At 46.8% G+C, this 18,294-nt stretch overlaps 1 protein-coding gene across 2 annotated transcripts in view; it reads right to left on the bottom strand.

Annotated features, from left to right (window-relative positions):
* EEIG1 (estrogen-induced osteoclastogenesis regulator 1) overlaps positions 1–18,294 on the bottom strand; it is a 37,305-nt gene that overhangs the window by 8,051 nt on the left and 10,960 nt on the right. For both annotated transcript variants that reach the window (XM_054174575.1, XM_054174576.1), the window contains 4 exons: positions 7,180–7,300; positions 6,842–6,871; positions 2,722–2,838; positions 2,183–2,229 (listed from right to left, as the gene is read on the bottom strand). In XM_054174575.1, coding sequence (XP_054030550.1) covers positions 2,183–2,229; positions 2,722–2,838; positions 6,842–6,871; positions 7,180–7,300 — 315 coding nt within the window. The remainder of the gene's footprint in view (positions 1–2,182; positions 2,230–2,721; positions 2,839–6,841; positions 6,872–7,179; positions 7,301–18,294) is intronic.

Here is an 18,294-nt window from a genome sequence, read left to right on the forward strand (position 1 = left end):
CTCAGTAACTCTGTGCCCTTATGACAGGACTTTTACAACCATCACATAACCTCTCAATTTTTTCAGCTGATGATTAAACTCCTGTTCAGTGAGACTAAAGTTGTTTTCCAGCTGTCAAAATGATTCTTCTGATTCTTCTGTGTGCTGCCAACATCCCTTTGTAAATGCTGACTGCAGGGCAGAGCTGCGAGTGCCTGCAGCTCTCCTCCCTTCCTCCAGAAGTGCTTTTGGGTGGAAGCCACAGCATGTGCAGCATGGCAAAGTGAATATTCCAGTTGGGGCCCTAACCTTCCTGTCAGCCTGAAGTCTGAACTGGAACTAATGGGTCATACCATGCTTTTTAAGTGAGGAGTGAGAAAGAAAAAGAATTACTGTTTTTTTTCTTGCCCTTGGAGCTCTAAGGGAAGATGCTTCATGAGAAGACCTCTGCAGGATTTTGGAAGCTGAGAATATTCTACACGAGCAGCCACAGAGCTATGCTGTAAAGGTTTCAGGAAACCCACAGCATGCCTCCACAAGGGGAAAACCCTCCCTAAACATGTTATCAGTGATTTACATGCACTGGGTGCTTTGGGGACTTTGCTTTGCAGGTTAATAAGGCCTTTACAGCCTTGCTCAAACAAGCTGTTCCTGCAGCAGCTGTTGGAGCAGCTCTGTTGGCTCAGGCTCCTCTGCCCTGCTCTACGACACCCAAGAGGAGAAGGTTCATCTGAGCGCTGCAGAAAGTCAGTGCTCGGAAGTGATTTCCCAGCACAGTTTAATTCCTGCCTAATCCCCTAATGAGTGCCATTTCTCAAAAGCTCTACTGATAAAGAACTATTCTCCATGCAAAGCTGCCATTTTTGGACATTTGCACATCGTCAACACAAAAGGGGGGAAAAAAACATACCAGGAATGATTGCAAAATTCCTTTAATCAAACCAGGAGGTTTGACTTTCAGACTGACCCTGCTTCAATTCAAAGGCTATTTATATCCAATTCTGTATCACTTTCAGCCACTCTTAACAGTGGGACTTGCTTCCACAGTGCAGGAACAACAGGTACTTTTGTCAGAGATGTTATTGCCAGACATCTTAGTACTCCAGATTTAGAACATCTGTTCCTGTTATAAAGCCATGGCTTAAGAGACCCAAAACTTCTTTATTACAATTCCTTCTGAAGCAGAAATGTCTCAGAAGGAGATGACGCTGCATTTAGGGTTTGAAAGCCCTCAGAAAATGCTGCAGCAGCACTACAAATTCCAGTCACAAAAATAAAGCTACCAAAAATCATGCAGCATTTCATAACAAGAATGCAATCTCATTTGTACGCTTCAAGCCAGCTCCCAAAATTGGACCTTTTAGCTCAGAATATCACTGCTGCAAGAGGTGGCCTCAAGGTAAAGCTTTCTTCTGCCACTCTGCTGGGAGTCAACACAAAATATTTCTATCAGCACACAGCAGCCCTGCTGTGTTCAGTCACAGCTCACAGCACACTCAGGCAGGCTGCTTTGGACTGCAGAGCCTTGCAGCTCTGTGCTGCGGCAGGAAGGTTGATGCCGGTGGTAGGTTTGTCAGCAGCAAATCTGCTTCGTAGCTTAACTGTGCTGATTCTTTCCTTTCACAATGTACTCTGAAGGACATGACTGCAGTTTCTCTGATAATTAATACAAATTGTGGAGCCAGGCCCCTATGTTTCAAGGAGAATTAAAATGTTTTAGCCCTGCAGTGTTTTCATTGAGGTTTCACTTCAAGATCTTTATCCTGTGTGATTTGTGCTTGAAGAGTATCCATTTCCAACACTGTTTTCTTCATTGACCTTTCCCTTCTCACAGGTCAGGGAAACCAAGCCCAGAGGTATGAGAAATTCTATCCTTTCATGCAAAACAGCAAGTTTGTCATCAACATCTTTTGCTTTCCAAAAGGATGACATTAGTGGAGTATTTTCTCTGACACTAGCAGAGAAAATACTGTCCCCAACCAACAACCAAGCTGGGGAAACCACAGCAGAGAACAAACCAGGCTGGCTATGCTCTTCTGGCTGACTCAACCATTTAGGCCACCAGTATCAAGCTTTCCCCTGTACCTCTCAATACCAAGGGCATCTTTTCCCCCTTCCCATCCATTTCAGTCCTCAAAAGAGAGCAGCAAAAGCACCATGTGACCTGGGCTGGCCAGCACAGAGCAAGCACCCAGAAACTCACGTTTTGAAGCAGGGATCCCCGGAGAGCAGGGACATTCCAATTGTGACCTGGAGAGGGAGGACAAGGCACATTGTTAGCCATACTGCAGGGAGCTCCTCACTTCACAACAGCCAGGAGGTCAAGGGCTAGGTGTAAAGCTCTATCAAGACCTAGTTCTTTTCCAAAGGGATTTTGCAAGGTATTTCCCTCCCAGCCTCAAATCTCTGGCATCAGTAACTAACTCCAAGTAACAATGGCTCAGCAGGACACCAGCTTGGCCACCCTGGCAAAGTGCTTAGAACTTTTTTTTACCCCCTCCCATTCATGGTTTCTTTGATGATAAAGAATGCTGTCAAGGGTCATCGCTTGGCCAAAAGGATGCCAAGAAATCAAAGGGCAACTCTGACAACGAGAAGCTTCCCAAGTCAGACTAGAAGCATAAAAGCAAAATCCTGCCTCTTTACATAACAGGACCTTCTCTGAGGCCTGCCACTGCATTCTGGCTGTGATCTTTCCAAATTCAATAGCAGGATTTCCACTGGCAGTACTGGCTGCTGTACCTTCAGGATGGAGTTGTCCTGCCGGGTGTTCTTAGTATCGTATCCCTCCAGCAAGCAGCAACGGACAGTGGATCCAGAGCCTGCAAATTCTGCCAGATTTAGATCAGCAAAGCCCAGCTGTAGCCAAGGAAACAATGGAGGGGAAAGGGAGAGAACAAAAATTATTCACTAAAGGGATATGCGGTGTAACACAGAGCAAAGGAAGAGAGCACATCTGTGAGCAGGGCCAGAAACGGAGCTGTGAAGACCACCTTCTGAGAATGGGCAGGGTCACCTTCCTAATCCCAAGCCAGGTGGACACTAGGAGGCCTTCAGGAAACCAGCCCCACGTGAAGGAAGGACACACAGCAGTGCTGCAGGCCAGGACAGTGTTAACCAGCCCGCAGCCGTTGCATAACCAAGGACATGGAAGGCACTAGGTCAACGATGTGGAAAAAACAGAATCGCACATACACAAACATAATAAGGCACTCTTTGTGTTGGGCCATCCCAGAATGCAGCGGAGCATGTGAACCAGGAGATGAAAGGATATTGTTACAGAGGAAAGTGACACCGTCCCAAAAAACAAACCTGAGACTTTCACAGCACAGCAAGCTGGGAGCCCAGAGCCGTGCAGCACTGCCTGTGCCTCACCCCCCCAGATGCAGCTGCTGGGCTGGGGAACTCCTGGAGCAAAGTTTCCTCAACGCTGCCAAGATTTAACTAGGAAGTTGTGTGTTTGACAGGCAGAAAGGAAGAGAAATATTTGGAGAGATTTAGTTGTGAGCTCTCTAAACCTTCTCTAACAAAGAGGAAGCAAATAGGGGAGGTAACAGAAAGCTGAAGATCACAGGAATTCTAAGAGGTGCCTCTAGACTAAAGACAAACACAATAATGAGTACTCTTGTTTTCCTGCTCCATATCAATACAGCATTTCAAAGGAAAAGTTACAGCTCTTTTTACACTGAGCTTCAGCAATGCAAGTCGGTCATGGCTCATCTAATCTGATCAGGAAGAGGTGCTGCACCCCATGCTTAGCCAAACCATCCAAGCACGGAGAGTTTGCGTCACTTCAACATACAGCTCAGCTTCCAGCACAACAGAGAGAAGGTGGAGAAGCAGCAGCTCAGCCCAAGCTGTTCTTCTGTGCAGTGCATTTCTCCTGCCCTGGTGCTGGCAGCCAGATGATAAAACTGAACAGGGAGCCCCAAAGAGCAGAAGGATCATAAAGAAATGTGGTGCTCTGTCAACTGTGGAAGCTGATAGTGAGTCACAGAACAAACCAGTCACTGTCGTATGAACTCTGGCCCCCACTGCTCCAAATCAAAAATCTAGACTGTAGTCTGCACATGACACATGACTCAGGGGACCAGGAAAGGGTCCAACAGAGGGCCATAAAGATGATTAGGAGGCTGAAACATCTCTGTTATGAGGAGAGACTGAGAGACCTGAGGCTTTTTAGCCTGGAAAAGAACAGACTGAGAGGGGATCTTATCCATGGTGATCAATATCTAAAGGGTGCAGGTCATGATGATGGGGCTGGGATCTTTTCAGTGAGGGCCAGTGATAGCAACTGTTGCTCCTTCTCCTAACTAGAACACAGCTGGCTTCACTTGACTTTAAGGAGAAACTTCTTTCATCTGAGGGTGCTGGAGCACTGGACCAGGCTGCCCAGGGAGGTTGTGGAGTCTCCTGCTCTGGAGACTTTCAAAACCCACCTGGACACTGTTATCCTGAGCAACCTGATCTAGGTGTACCTGCATTAGCAGGGTGGTTATAGTAGATCTCCACCCTCTAACATTCTATGAGTCTATGATTCAGGGGAGGACAGCAGTAAGATTAGTATAGCTGCTTCCTCTATCCCATTCTCAAAGGGGAACAAGAGCAAAGGGGGAAAAAAAGTGTGGGATAGGGGCAAAAAAAAAAGGAAGAAAAAAAGACTCCTAACATTTCTCTCTCTCCTCCCTCTCTAAGAATTCCCTTAACGCCAAGTGTTTCTCCAGCCTTTGCTGTAGAGGTTCTTCTGTCTCTTTTAGCCAAGGGCTACACTGATAAGGGAGAAACAGTGAAATTTTATCTCTCACAGATAAACAGGACGGGAGAAAGCCACAGAGGGAGCTGCAATCCATCACTGTGACAAAACTGGAGGATGGAAGAGAGACAGCACAACCACACCAAAAGAACAACATGGCACAGGAGTGGCCCAGGCCAAGATCTCTCTTCCTCCACCACAATACTAGCTTCTCCAAGAAGATCAACATCAGAAGACGGTGTGGGAGGACTGTGCAGCAACTCATACAGTGTGCTGAGGTCAGAAGCTCTTCTCAGGAAGCAAATTCCCAGTATATAGAGGAAGGATCCCTTAACAAAAGGATGTTTTCAGATGTAACCTTTCAGAATAGTTTCCTCAGTTTTCCAGCCAGCTGATGGCGTTTCTTCCAGCTTGGGGAAAGAGTTTCCGCTTTATCAGTCCTCCTGCTGGCTTCCTCTCCATAACCCCTGACACAGAGGTGACATTAACGTCACACGAAAAGGTGCACGAGTTGATGGAAACTCTGTCTTGAGCACAAACAGTTCCACCACTCTCAGTCCCTGATGAAGGGGGAGCAGCTAAAGAGGCCATTCACAAGGTGCATTCTCCTCTGCATCTGCTGGAGGAGTCTGCAGATGAATAAATATCATTTTAAAAGCTTAAGACTCATTGTTTAGGATGGGAAAAAATCAGCTGTGTGAACACACACCACAGACAGCTGCTACAATCATCAGGAATCCCAAGGCAGCTCTGCCACAAGGACCTGCCTGGAACAAGCTCGGTCCACAAGCCAAGACTGAAAGGCTTATGCACCCTGTCTGGTGTGACATTCCTCAGCTGAACCACTGAAATGCTCAGGTCATCTTCTGTTGAACTCTAGAAGAACATGCCTGTGTTCTTCACAAGAGACCAGGCAGGACACCAGCCCCAGAGGTAACAAGTACTTGAGTTTTGCTCTCCAGTTCTGGGCTGGAGCAAGTAGGTCTCTCTCAGAATGTCACTAAACACAACTGTAGACTGAGTGAAAGGGAAGTAGGTTAGAACATAGCCTGAATAAGAGCCCAGGTTAACTCCACCACGAAGACATGCCTTCAGGCTTCCTTTAATTCCGCATTTCCAAGTACTGTGGGAAGCCTGAGGATGGACACTGCAGGAAGGAACCAGCTGGTGCATTTACTTTGTCTCAGGGGTGTGTCTCTTTCTGCAGCTACGCTGCCCTCCCTGGACAGGCAGCTCTGCAGAATGGAGGCATAACCTCCCCCTCAGCTTGAATGTAGTGAAAAAGAAACTGACGGCCCCAGAGACCATGACCTAATTAGCAACAAAAAAGGAACGGTGTGAGCAGCCACACTGCTCTCTATTACACAGCACAGCAGTGCACGGGCATGAGCACAGCTCACCCTGCAAAGGCAGCCACCTCTGCAGTCTCAGGAAAGGTATTGATCAGAAGAAATTCTTACAAGGTCATGCATGACCTGAACATCTGTTTATTAGAAACTAGCAGCAGTGACTTATTCTCAAACATGGTTTCAGGCTCTGTGAGAGCTCAGCTTCTAAGTCAACATTGTCCCTTGATCCAGAATGAAGTGGAGAAAGGAGTGGCTATTGTCTCTCCCATAGCACAGGCAAGAACGCAGTGGGGAACAAACCAAACCTAACATCCCTGACTGATCTGCTTAGGTTTTGCCTTGGTGTCCCCTGCACGCTGGAGGGCAGAGATTTCTGCTGTAGTTTCTGCCTGCACTCCCAAGGCAGTGAAGTGCCCATCCCAGCCACAGCTGGCTGCTGTGTTCTGAAGAACTGAACTGGAGTCTGTGTCTTTATGAGCAAGACGCAGCCAGAAGCCAGAGAGTTCACATCTGACTCAGAACTTCCCCAAAGTTTGAGGACATGCAGATCATCTTCCCAACCCCCTTCTCAAATCCACATCCAGTACAATCTGGATCCTGTCCCAGCAAGCTGAATTTTTCGGGAAGATCACTTAACTCAGGCTTTAACTAGGAACTAATGACTCTCCCTGCAGGCTGCCTCACACAGCAGCCGCCGGTTTCTAATGGGTGGGAAGCAGAAGACAAGACCATCGCCACCCTGTCCTTTCTCAGCTCTTACCTTTGAGTAGGTTTTTCCGCCCTTCAGCTCCTATAATGGGAGACAAAACAAACAGGAAAAGCAGCTATTATGTGTGCTGGGGAAACAGGGGGAAAGCCATTACTCAATCCTGGAAAATCTGCTCTCAGGATTTCACAAACCCCCTGGTTGCTCCCACCCTCCATCAAGCACTCTTGCTGGAGAGAGAGAGGCTCCATTCCAGCCACATCCTGGCCCCAAACAATCTTTCCTTCCAACCACTGCCCATGCAATACTTCTTGCTGGTAAAAAAAATAATAAGCAGGTAGTGGCCAGCACCAGTCCCCAGGTGGTCCTGCCTCCCCGAGGTAGATGCTCACCTTGCGGACGGACACTCGGCAGACGCAGGGGTCCAGGAGTCCTGTGGCTGGGTTGGCACTCATCTTGCACACAAAGGTGAATTTCTTCTTCCAGCGGACACAGTTCTCCTGAACTTCCTCTCTATGTGAATGTGAAAAAAACACACAACAAAAACACTCTTCAAATAAAGCTACAAAGCTAAATCAATCCCAACTATTACCTTCTTTATATTATTATTTAATGACAGCTGGGTTGCAATGTGGCCTCTGAAGACCCTTGACAACACAGTTGGGCTGCAATGTGACTTGTGAAGATCCTCAACAACCTGTGAAGATCCTCTACAACACAGCTGGGTTGCAATGTGACCTGTGAAGATCCTCTACAACGCAGCTGGGCTGCAATGTGACCTGTGAAGATCCTCAACAACCTGTGAAGATCCTCTACAACACAGCTGGGTTGCAATGTGACCTGTGAAGATCCTCTACAACACAGCTGGGCTGCAATGTGACCTGTGAAGATCCTCTACAACACAGCTGGGTCCACAGCACCTAAAACTGCACCACACAAAGGTGTTGGGTTAGCATCAAGCTTTTCACCAGTCAGTACAGGTAAGATCCACCGTGGTTACAGGAAATCCAAACCATCTCGTCAGCAGATTTTGCCTTTAAAACTCTCCCAAGCGCTCAGACATTTCCTGCTTAGCCAGTTTAGCTCATACATCGTCCAGCCTGGATGGAGCCAGCCTCCGTCACTGAACTGGGCTGAAGGTTTGCAAGCTTATCTTCCTATGAGGTGTCTGCTTTGTACAGCCTCTGTACAACAAACATGCTGTTTGTCCCAGACAGCTTGTCCTTCCCAGCCAGCCATCCTGCTTCTTATGCTGGGACTAAGCCAGTGAGGACAGCCAGCTCAAAGGAGGACAAGTGCACGTGGACATGCTCCTGAGTGCATGCAGTCAGGACCATAACAAGCAAACATTGTGCTTCAGATCATGGCAGGGATGTCAGACCATAAAGAAATCCCAGCCAGGGAGGAGGGGGGTTTACTTGCCCAGCCTCTCACCAGCCTACCCCAATCTCCAGAGCAAGTGGAGGAGTGCATGGCTCCATCACAGCTTTAGCCACAGGAGGAAGAGAAGAAGCCTTCCTGAGCACAGGAATTGCTTCAGCTACAGCTTCAGCAGAGTTATCAGAAGAAACTGGATTTCACCCTTCAAAGGGGGCTGGTTCAAAGAAGCCTGGAAACAAGGTGTGTGGATCCTTTCATGGGGCTCTGTTTCCCCACTGATCCTCTACAGGGCCTGATCCGTTTATGGCTCAGAGCCTGGACCTCAGCCTATTAAGCTCTCAAAATAATGAGGCTGGGGGGAGGGAAGGGAGGGCACTTTTGACAGCTATGAGCCAGCAAGTTTGCATCTCGCTCTTATCTCTCCTCTTAGCACAGGACAAAGGAGCAAGGGCACCTGATAAAGTGTTTGCTTTAGCAGGGAAAGGGAGGCTTCCCACCATCTGACCCAGGCACAGTGCAAGCCAGAGAGATTGGTGGCAAAGGGGAGATCAGTCAGCCTTGTTACTGCCTCAGCTCTTCTGGGAAGGAGGGGCAGAAGCTGGTGTGCAGCCCAACAGGACAGACATCAGGGACTGGATCCTGGTCCTGCAAAGCTGTGAGCTGTTTTGTGGGGCCTGAATATGCTGGTCAAGGCAAACAGAGAGAGCTCAAAAGGGGTAGCTGACAAATAACTGAAACCTGTAATCCTCTAATACAGATAAGGGCTGATCATCCCTGTTTAAAATGTGGGAAAACAGAAGGCAGCAATTCCTTCAAGGCAGTGAACTTAAACTCCTTCCAGACAGAACTCAAGCTATTAAAGTCACTGAAAAAGTGAGAGGTCTAAGGGCTGAAAATACCTTTGAATCTGGGATTAATTCAAGATGAGATCTGGTTCTCATCATGCCACTCTCCAGCTCTTTCAGAGAGCAGAAGAAACACTTCCAGAAGGATTAAAAATGCTTTACCCATAATAAAATATTCACTAAATAGCCAAACTAGGCAGATTGCAGATGTGAGGTGCCTTAAACCTGACTTAACAGTTGGTATCTCGAATGACCTAAAGGAAAGAAAACTCAGATACAGATAAAAAAAGGAATCCAAAAGAACAGAAAAAATGCTTACAAACACATGTGCTTCAGAAACACAAGGAGGGCACATGGGATGCCCCAAACACTGAATATTTTAGCAGCATTAGTCTTCTTTAAAGAGGAACTGCAACTTCTGCTAAGGACACCAGAGCTTCAAGCAGCTGGAAAGCAGCTACAAGGGAATGATCCTCAGATCCGACAGGACCAGCATATTGCTGCAAACCTCCTTCACAAATGTGGCTCAGAGCTCTAACTCCTGTCACAGGCAAATACTTCAGTGACTAAGCTCCAGCTCCTGGGCACCCATGGCATGCTCCCTGCAGCCACTTGGCCAGGAGGATCAGCAAGAACTGCTCTAGCATGCAGCTTTCCTTACTCTCACCCACAGTACAATGCAGCCATGATTAAGCATCTGATGGATGCCTCTAAGTCCAATGAAAATCACTTCAAAACGTGTCAAAAAGTACAGGTTAGGAATAGAGAGCTCCTTCATAGCTAATTTGCTGTTAGCACAAGCTCTGCTAACAGATATTCTGATCCTTGAATCATAGAATGGCTCAAGTCAGAAGGGACCTCAGATTATCTACTCCAACATCCCTTGGGCAGAGGACACCGCTCAACTAGATTCAGCTGCTCAAGGCCTCATAAACCTGGCCTTAAACACTCCCAGAGAGGAGGAATTCACAACCTCCCTGGGTAACCTATTCCAGAGTCTCACCACCCTCATACTGAAAAACTTCCTAGACCCAGTCTAAACCTACTCTTCCTCAGTTTAAAACCACCCCCCCTTATCCCATTACTAGACACCCTTATGAAAAGTCCCTCTCCAGCTTTCCTGCAGGATCTCTTCAGGTATTGTAAGGCAGCTATAAGGTCCCCCTGGAGTCTTCTCTTCTCCAGGCTGAACAACCCCAGCTCCCTTGGCCTATGCCTCATACCAGAGGTGTTCCAGCCCTTGGATCATCTTTGTGGCCCTCCTCTGGACTCATTTGAACAGTTCTGTGTCCTTCCTAGAATGGGGATACCAGAACTGGACAGTGTTGAAGGTGGGGGTCTCAGTAGAGCAAAGGGTCAGAATCATCTCTCTTGTCCTGCTGGCCACACTCCTCTTGATGCAGCCTAGGATACAATTTCCCTTGTTAAGGATGCACACTGGCTTTCCAAAGCTGCTGTAGATACCACATAGCACAAGGGATTAGGGAAAGGATTTGAGGGGTAATGTTACTCACACCACTACAAACATGGACCCAAGCTGCAGATGCATGCATAGCTGGGGGCTTTTTGTGTCTTCAGAATAGTCTGCACAGGGCAGAAAGGAGTTTACAAGACAAAATGCAGAGCTGCTTTCCAGTCACAAGTTTCACAGTCATTCAACAATGACTGTCCTCATGGCTTTTTTTTTTCCCTTCCACTTTAAAGAGTGGCTTTTAAGGGCGAGTGCTGGAGCTGTACCATTAGACAAGCAAGTGACAGCACTATTGTTTCAAGCCAGTCTCTAAGAAATTGGTTCCACATTTCCAGAAGAAGGCATGTGGGGAAGTGATGGGCTTTGTCTCTCCACCTCCCATCAAGCTGGTAACCAGAGAACACTAAAATAGACAAAAAGTGGCCTCAGATTTGTATGTTGCCCTAGAATATTCTCTGCTGTACAATTAGGAACCATCGCACAAGAAACCAAAAACACACAAGAAGTGTGGTGAGGGCTGGACTGAGAGGCGTGCTTCCTTCCATCCTAATCACAAGGCACCTAAAAGCAAAGCAGAAATTAACAGCTTAAACCCAGAAGTGTCTAATTTTAAGCTTCCCTCTGTATTTGGAGTGCCAGAAATAGCCCAGAGCGATGCCTGGTACGAGGTGCCAATTCAACGGGTCCTCAGAAGTTTTCTCCTCAAAAATCTGTCTGTGCCATTTTGCAAGAAGACTCCCAGAAGGTTGAATCTCTGCCAAGCTAAGCTTTGCCCTCTTCTGACTTGAGACTTATTCAAAGCTGTGTAATTACTCTTCCAGACCTAAATATACCTCCTCAGAATAAGGCAATGCAATCCTGCAGCAGCTTTTGTGAAAAGCAGAGTTCCAAAGCTGCTTGGGCTCTTCCAGTGCTGAGGCTGCTCATCTACCTCCAGCTCCTTGACTGGCCAGAAGGGACAGTTTATTGCATCCTACTCTTGGAGAGAAGATTTACCAGAAAGAGAGCAATCAGAAGATCTTTCACTGTAGACAGCACGAATCCCAGTAATGGGAACGATGCACAGCAGTGCCCCACTGCTTTCCCTACTTTTACAGAAGCAGCAGCGTGCTCAATGAAGCCACCAAGGGTTTGGGTCTCAGGCACAGCCTTACAGCAGCTCTGGGGACAGGTGGAAAAACATGAAACAAACAGATTGTAGAAAATCCACATTCACCAGCTGTGAGCAGCAGCACTGTTGGAGAAAGCCACAAAGCTCACCATGAATGCAAGTTAGCTAAAGCAAACACATTCAGAAAAAGGCCGTGTATACAACCCATGCTATCTTGGGCCTCTCTCCCACATGAAAACCTAGCTAATGAAACACCAGAACAGAGATTAAAACCTTCTATTTACAGACTGCAAGCTGAGTTGTGCCCAACTGGGTATCACACTTCAAACACCCTCCCCGCTGCAACGCTTAGGAAAGCAGATGTTCCACTCTCACTTTATGGCAGCAGTCATACACAAGGCAGTCAAAAGTCTGAAACATCCAAAGGCCAAAGGCTTGCTAGGAGGGCAGTGGCAACAAAAAATATCTTTTTAATGCCAAACATTTCAGCAGAGCAATGTGTCTCAGTCTGAGGTTTCATGTATGGGAGCAGATGTGGGCAAACCTCAGGCTAAATGAGACAACATATAGATAAGCGCATACAAAGAGCTTCTTATTCAGATTTCCTCCTCCTCATCTACACAAAGGAGGAGGGCAGGCTTTCCTATTTCTGATGCCCAATCCACATGCTCACTGTCCCCCCTCTCAGATGTGGATCTGTGTCATATCCTTCAAGCAGAACTAATCCTCCTGCCTGCTCGCAGCAGACGATGCTCTGCACCCTCCTCCCTGGTTCACCACTGCACGCAGGAGCACATCACTGAAGCAACATCCTGATCTGATAAGGCACAAGAAAGACACCACCATTTTAAAGAGGCCAAGGAACAAAGTCCCAGCTTATATTCATTTAATGTGACACTAAAAAGCAGCTCTCGAAGGGGGCCTGACACATGCCAGCAGTGGGTCTTTTGGGGAGGAAGGTAACAGCCTCAGCGATGCAGGCACAATCCTCTCAGTCAGAGCGGGGTGGGCTGAGGGAAAATCGAGTTATTTCAGCAGATTGTATCTGAAGGGCATGTTCTACAGCATTTCTTTACACAGCTCTGCTTTCAGCTGCAGAGACCCACGGTTAAGACAGCCTCATCTTGTCCCCAGCACTTTGAAGGCTGAACTAGGGCAGGATCATCGACACACCCCTAGCCTGGCAAAGATGGAATGATCCTGTGTTATACTCCAGAGAAGACAGTTACTATTTTAACCAGGTTATCAAGTGCAAAGCTGTAGGAAGAGACCTTTGGTAAGGGCAAGGAAAAAGTCCCTGAAAAACCTGTTTTGAAACTGACTTTCTAAGATTCTGGGTCAGTAACTGGCATTCACACCACTGTGCTAGCAGCATGCCAGAATTTATACCATCCTACAGACACAGCAGGGCCTGCTACAAACACAGCCTAATCACTGCCTGGAAAGCACAGAAAAATACAAAGGTGGCTGAACACATGTATAATAGAAAGCAAGCCTGCATTTAGCCATTAGCTGGTTTAAATATATGATCCAGAACCCCCAAATAATGGGCTTAGGACAGGGCACTTCACTGCAGCACACCTATTATTAAAGAAAACTGCAGCTCCAAGGCTTTGCCATCCTGATGCCTGGCAAAGAAAAGGAGAGAAATCAGCAGCAAAGAAGATGCACCATCAGCAGACAACACAGCAAACAGCAGCTGGGGAATCTATCACACCAGTAAAGCCCAGAGCTGCCATCTTTTCCTTTCGTGTCAAGCTCCTGCAGGCCAAGCACAGGTAGAAAGAGGCAAACATGAGGCAGCTGTAGGTGCTGGGAAGTTTAGTGGAAACATATCCTAGGAATGAGAGGTGACACACCATATTCCTCAGGGAACACCATACAGGATCAGAAAGAACCTGATCCAGATGCAGGATGCATGGAAATCCATGGCAGTTTAACCTGGAGGTGTACAGCTTTACAGCAAGTTGTTTACACGGAGGGGTTTTGCCTTCCCTGACCAGAAGAGAAAGGGCTGCAAGAAGCACTCAACAATAAAGTTACTCTGTTTTGCCTGGGCTTACATCACTGAGCAGAACAACTGCCAACCAAAGAGCTGGACGTCTCCCCCACTGCAAACAACTCTGTATTCTCCAGCTGACAAGTGCTGGTTGTTGTGTAGTAGACATTAGCAGTTATGATGGAAAAATGGCTCAGAGACAGATGATGCAGAGTGTGTTACCAAGAGAACTAAGGAAGCCTTTGTCATGCGAAACAAGTCTTATTTGGACGTTTCACTGCAAGTGTTTTAAGCAAGGGCTGAGTAGCAGGGTCATCACATCTACCACCTACATGCAAAATTCGCTTCTGGATTCCCCCAGCAAACCCATTCCAAAGGCCCTTACCAGAGAAGGACACCTAGCCACAGCTCCCTCTTGGCATCAGCTTACACCTGCTATGTTTGTTCTCCATTCACACCAGAGGAGAGATCCCTCTGGACTCTCTAAATGCCACATTTGAGCATCAGTGCTTTTGAAATGAAGCATCCACAGGACTCCGCATTTTCTAGGGGGCACATGGCAAGCTCCAATACTTCTGGAAGGCTTCATCATGCTTGCTCAGTCCTGCCTCACTCCAGGAGATGGACATCCACCTACTCCCGCTGTTTGCCAGCACTTGGGGCGGTGGGAGAAGAGCTAATGGGGAAGGAAGAGCAGGGGAAAGTCAGCTCAGGGAACCAGATTCCGCTTACACAGTTAGCAGCACAGCCTGCATAATCCCTGTTTGAATGGAGAAGATACAAATACAGGAAAAATGATTAACAGCAACTAGACAGGAAAGAAAAAAAGCTAATGGAAGAAAATTTAGCCACAGTTGAGAAGCCAAGGTAAGGAACAGTCAAGACCATTTCACTGGGGGACAGGGGACTATGATGACAGCACTAAGTATGTGAAAGGCAAGTGAGGAAAAGAACTGGAGCAAAAACAATGAGGCAGCATGAAATGAAAACAGAACACAAACAATGGTTTTGAAATCCTCCTTAGGAATAAGCTGGTATCTAGCAGGCAAGCAATTGACTTTTTATGGCTTTAACCTCGTTTCCAGCAGAAGCCTATTTCCGCAGCAGCACAGCTTTTGAACTGCATATTACAGTTTCCTCCAAGGCAGTGATCAATCTTGATAAAGGTGCACCAGTACAAGCCAGGCAGAGATAATACCTAGTGAAGAATGGGGGTGGCAGTCAGTCACCAGTAGAAAACCCTCCAGCACCAGCATTCCTTGTTGTGTATTAACAGCTTCTTTGAAAGGCAGTAACTCAGTTATGTCTGGACTCCAGTCACATGCACCCAGACATGTGTCTTTTATAAGTGACAGACATGAAATCCAGCACCTCACCCAGAATGTCCCACAGGCAAAGGCTTTCCAATGCAGCCCATCTCATGTACTCCAGATCACTGCACTGGACAGCCACACCCTCCAGTGCATCCAGGGCTTCCAAAACCTAGGATTGGGGTTTATTTCAGAAAGAAACATTTCCAGCCATTCTTTGTGTCCAAATCTGAAAAGCTTGATGCATCTCCCAACATGATGTTAAAAATGCCACACAAAACAATGGACGTTACTAAAATATAGCATGCCTAAGGAGAGTGCTACAGCAGAATTTGCATAAAGAAAAACAGTGCCAAATAGAGGAAGACAGTTAGAGAATAATGGCCCTTTAAAACTTAAGCTATAGAACAAGTCAGATGAGTTTTGGAAGGGTAAGCAAGGGCGGAGCAGGCAGAAGGCAAGGGGAAATCACTCTAACAGACTCAAATGCTGAGCAGCAAGGGACATGTACATGGCACTGTACAGCCAGGACATGCCCAGCAGAACCAGTCTGCCTTCAGGAGTTTCTAATTTACATTTTGTCATCTTGAAGCAGAGAAGAAAAGGCAGACATCAGGAAAACAAGGACAAGAAGGGACTGTAACAGTAAATGCTGTGCAATAGCTCTACTGCTACACACTGTGCTGAAGACAGACCAAGCCAAAGCAGCGAGCATCCAAGGACTTCTTGCCACATCTACAGAGCACGAAGCTCTGCTTGGTCACAGGCCAGGGGCGCGTTCCAGGAGCAAAAACATCACAAGCAAAGAACCACCAAACTCTTAAGTGTAAGGAAAGGAATAACTGGATAGATGACTCAGGCAGAGAAACGCAAGGCTGTAATGATGAGCGCATTGAACGCTGAAAGACGCATTTGCCTTTTTTGAACGCTGATCATACACTGAGTCACCACACCAACTCCTACTTCTATTGTTCTGATAGACTACGCTGGAGCTGGGTTAGCTAAGAACAAACCATGTGCCAGGCTGCCAAGCCCACCATCAGTGCTTCCCTCTCTTAAGCAATTTCACAAGGATTCCAGTTACAGAAGAAACTGGAACAACTCTGCACTGTAGAATAGAATAGAATAGACCAGACCAGACCAGGTTGGAGAAGACCTTTGAGATAGATCTCACTTGAGTTTGCCCAGCCTAGCCACCAGCTACTACACTCAGGCCAGTGTATGTTGGTGCTGCATTCTCCTGCTTGTCTCAGCTGTGTTGTTCCTTTTGCTCCCACGGTTGATCCACGCTGCAGAAGATTGGGCCATCATGCAGTTCACACCCAGAACACTGAAGAGCTTGTGTAACTCTGGGCATGAATACCTTTCAGATCCAATTTTCCACAGCTATGACCACTTGATCAAATGTCCTCTATGTGTAAAGCAGGCACGGGGACAACTTCAGTAAGAAGGGCCTGTGAACTCTTACCTACACCTCCAGCCAAGTCAGCTGGAGTTAGAGAGGACAAGCAAACCCAAGCTGAGAAACCTCCAAATAGGATGAAGGACAGGGAGGGAGTGGATGTTCAGGCAAAATACCAAGTCAATAGCACAGTAAAACACACAAAAGTTAAACAGTTAAAGAGGTGGGGAAAAAAGAATAAATAAAATTCCTGACTCTCCCAGGCCTTGCTCACCCTTTGCACAAATCACAATTCCAGTTTCCCCTGTGGTTTTAACAGGCAGAAGAACTAAAACTTCAGAAAGTTCCAAATGCTACAGAAAAACTCTTAAGGTTTGTTCTGTGCAGATGCTTACAAGATTAAGGTAGATCAACCCACTGTATGTCAGAGTCAGTGCATGCCTCTCTATCCCATCATGATACAGGCTTTCTAAGCCTTTCCCCTTCTGGCAGGCCATAGATGTAAGATGAAGAGTCACTGATTATCCATTGCTGATGTGTTATAAACTTTCTTCATCCCCTAAGTGCTAGCTGTCATTTTGAGAGATTCCACATTTGCCTTTTGCTGACTAAATATAAACTCTTGGTAAAGAAAGACGGTGACATAAACTGCAGCAAGAAGAACTCTGATGATATCCCTACCCACATAGGTTACAAGACCTGGCTACAACTCCAAGAAAGATGGGTTTGTACACAAGATGCTCTTACAGAGAAAAAAGAAAGCTACTTTTTGAAACAAAAAAACCCCAGCCAAACATGTAGGCCTCCCAGAAAAATCATGACATGGGTCAGCTCAGTACTCCAGGGCTTTGGTGGGATGGTGAAAATGGAAATCCTGAAGGGAATTAACACAAGGTTAGGAACAACATCCTTAACCCAAGTGATGTGCACTTGTACACAGAGGTAAAGCTTTTTGCCTCTGAGGCAGATGTATGGCCCATTAAGACATACTGCTGTCAGTTAAGTGACACGGTTTTGCCACGATCAACCCTGCTTCAACCAGGAGAGTTTAACAACATAGCTGTACCAGCCAAGTCTTTACAGAGCAAATTAACCTGCACAGGAGGCCAAGTTCATTTCTGGAATACTTTCTTTAATATCATGTGATGTAACATCCCTGCAATTTGGCTCAAGTACACTGAAGAGCCCTTCAGTAAATAAGCTGCCTGAAGTCAACCCTGGTGCTAAAAGTAGGCTTAGTTACCCAAGAGGTAAACACCCTGCTGTGTCCAGACGTGTTCCCCCATGAGTCACTGCTACATGCTATACATTTAGTCAAAACCAATACAATAGTGCAAGAGAAAGCCCTTTACATGCTAAGAGCAGCTTTTTCATCCCATGATGAATAGAGGTGCTTTATGGTGGTTCCTTTATAAAAGCACTGTTCAGCAGGACAAACCAGGTCACTGGTTGCAAGGACAAGGTACAAACATGTTCTCTCTGAACCTGAGTTCTCTCTGTCACTATCTATCACTGCTGGGGTTTATCAGCAAAGAGTGTAATCAGCAGAAGAGGTTTGCAAATTAGAAGTGGCTGATGAATAAATCCCTGACTGGTCACCATACTGGTGGTGACAGGCTGGGATTTTTAGACACCAACTGTCCCAACTCTCTCTTTCCTGCAGCTCTGACTCTGGAGTCTGTCAGTGGCAGTGTCACATTGAAGTGCCAGAACCAACAAGAGGGGAGGAGAAAGGGGCAGAGCAGTCAGGGCTGCTATTGCTCCTCTGGAGCCATAGCTCCAGACAAAAGCCTTTGTCTGAGAAATAATTCTCGCGATGCAACTTGTCCTAATCAGAGAAAGGTAACTTCATAAATTACATCTTGTTTAGAAACAGAATATAGCTTGGCATTTTGTGAGAGCAGCCAGTGCTGGTTAAGCCCCTGGGAGATAGGAGCAGAGGCTCCCACGGCTCTGCTGCCAGAAGTGGGTTTGTGAGGATCACAGAGT

This window comes from Dryobates pubescens, chromosome 29 (assembly GCF_014839835.1).
Source record: "Dryobates pubescens isolate bDryPub1 chromosome 29, bDryPub1.pri, whole genome shotgun sequence".
Lineage (NCBI taxonomy): Eukaryota > Metazoa > Chordata > Aves > Piciformes > Picidae > Dryobates > Dryobates pubescens.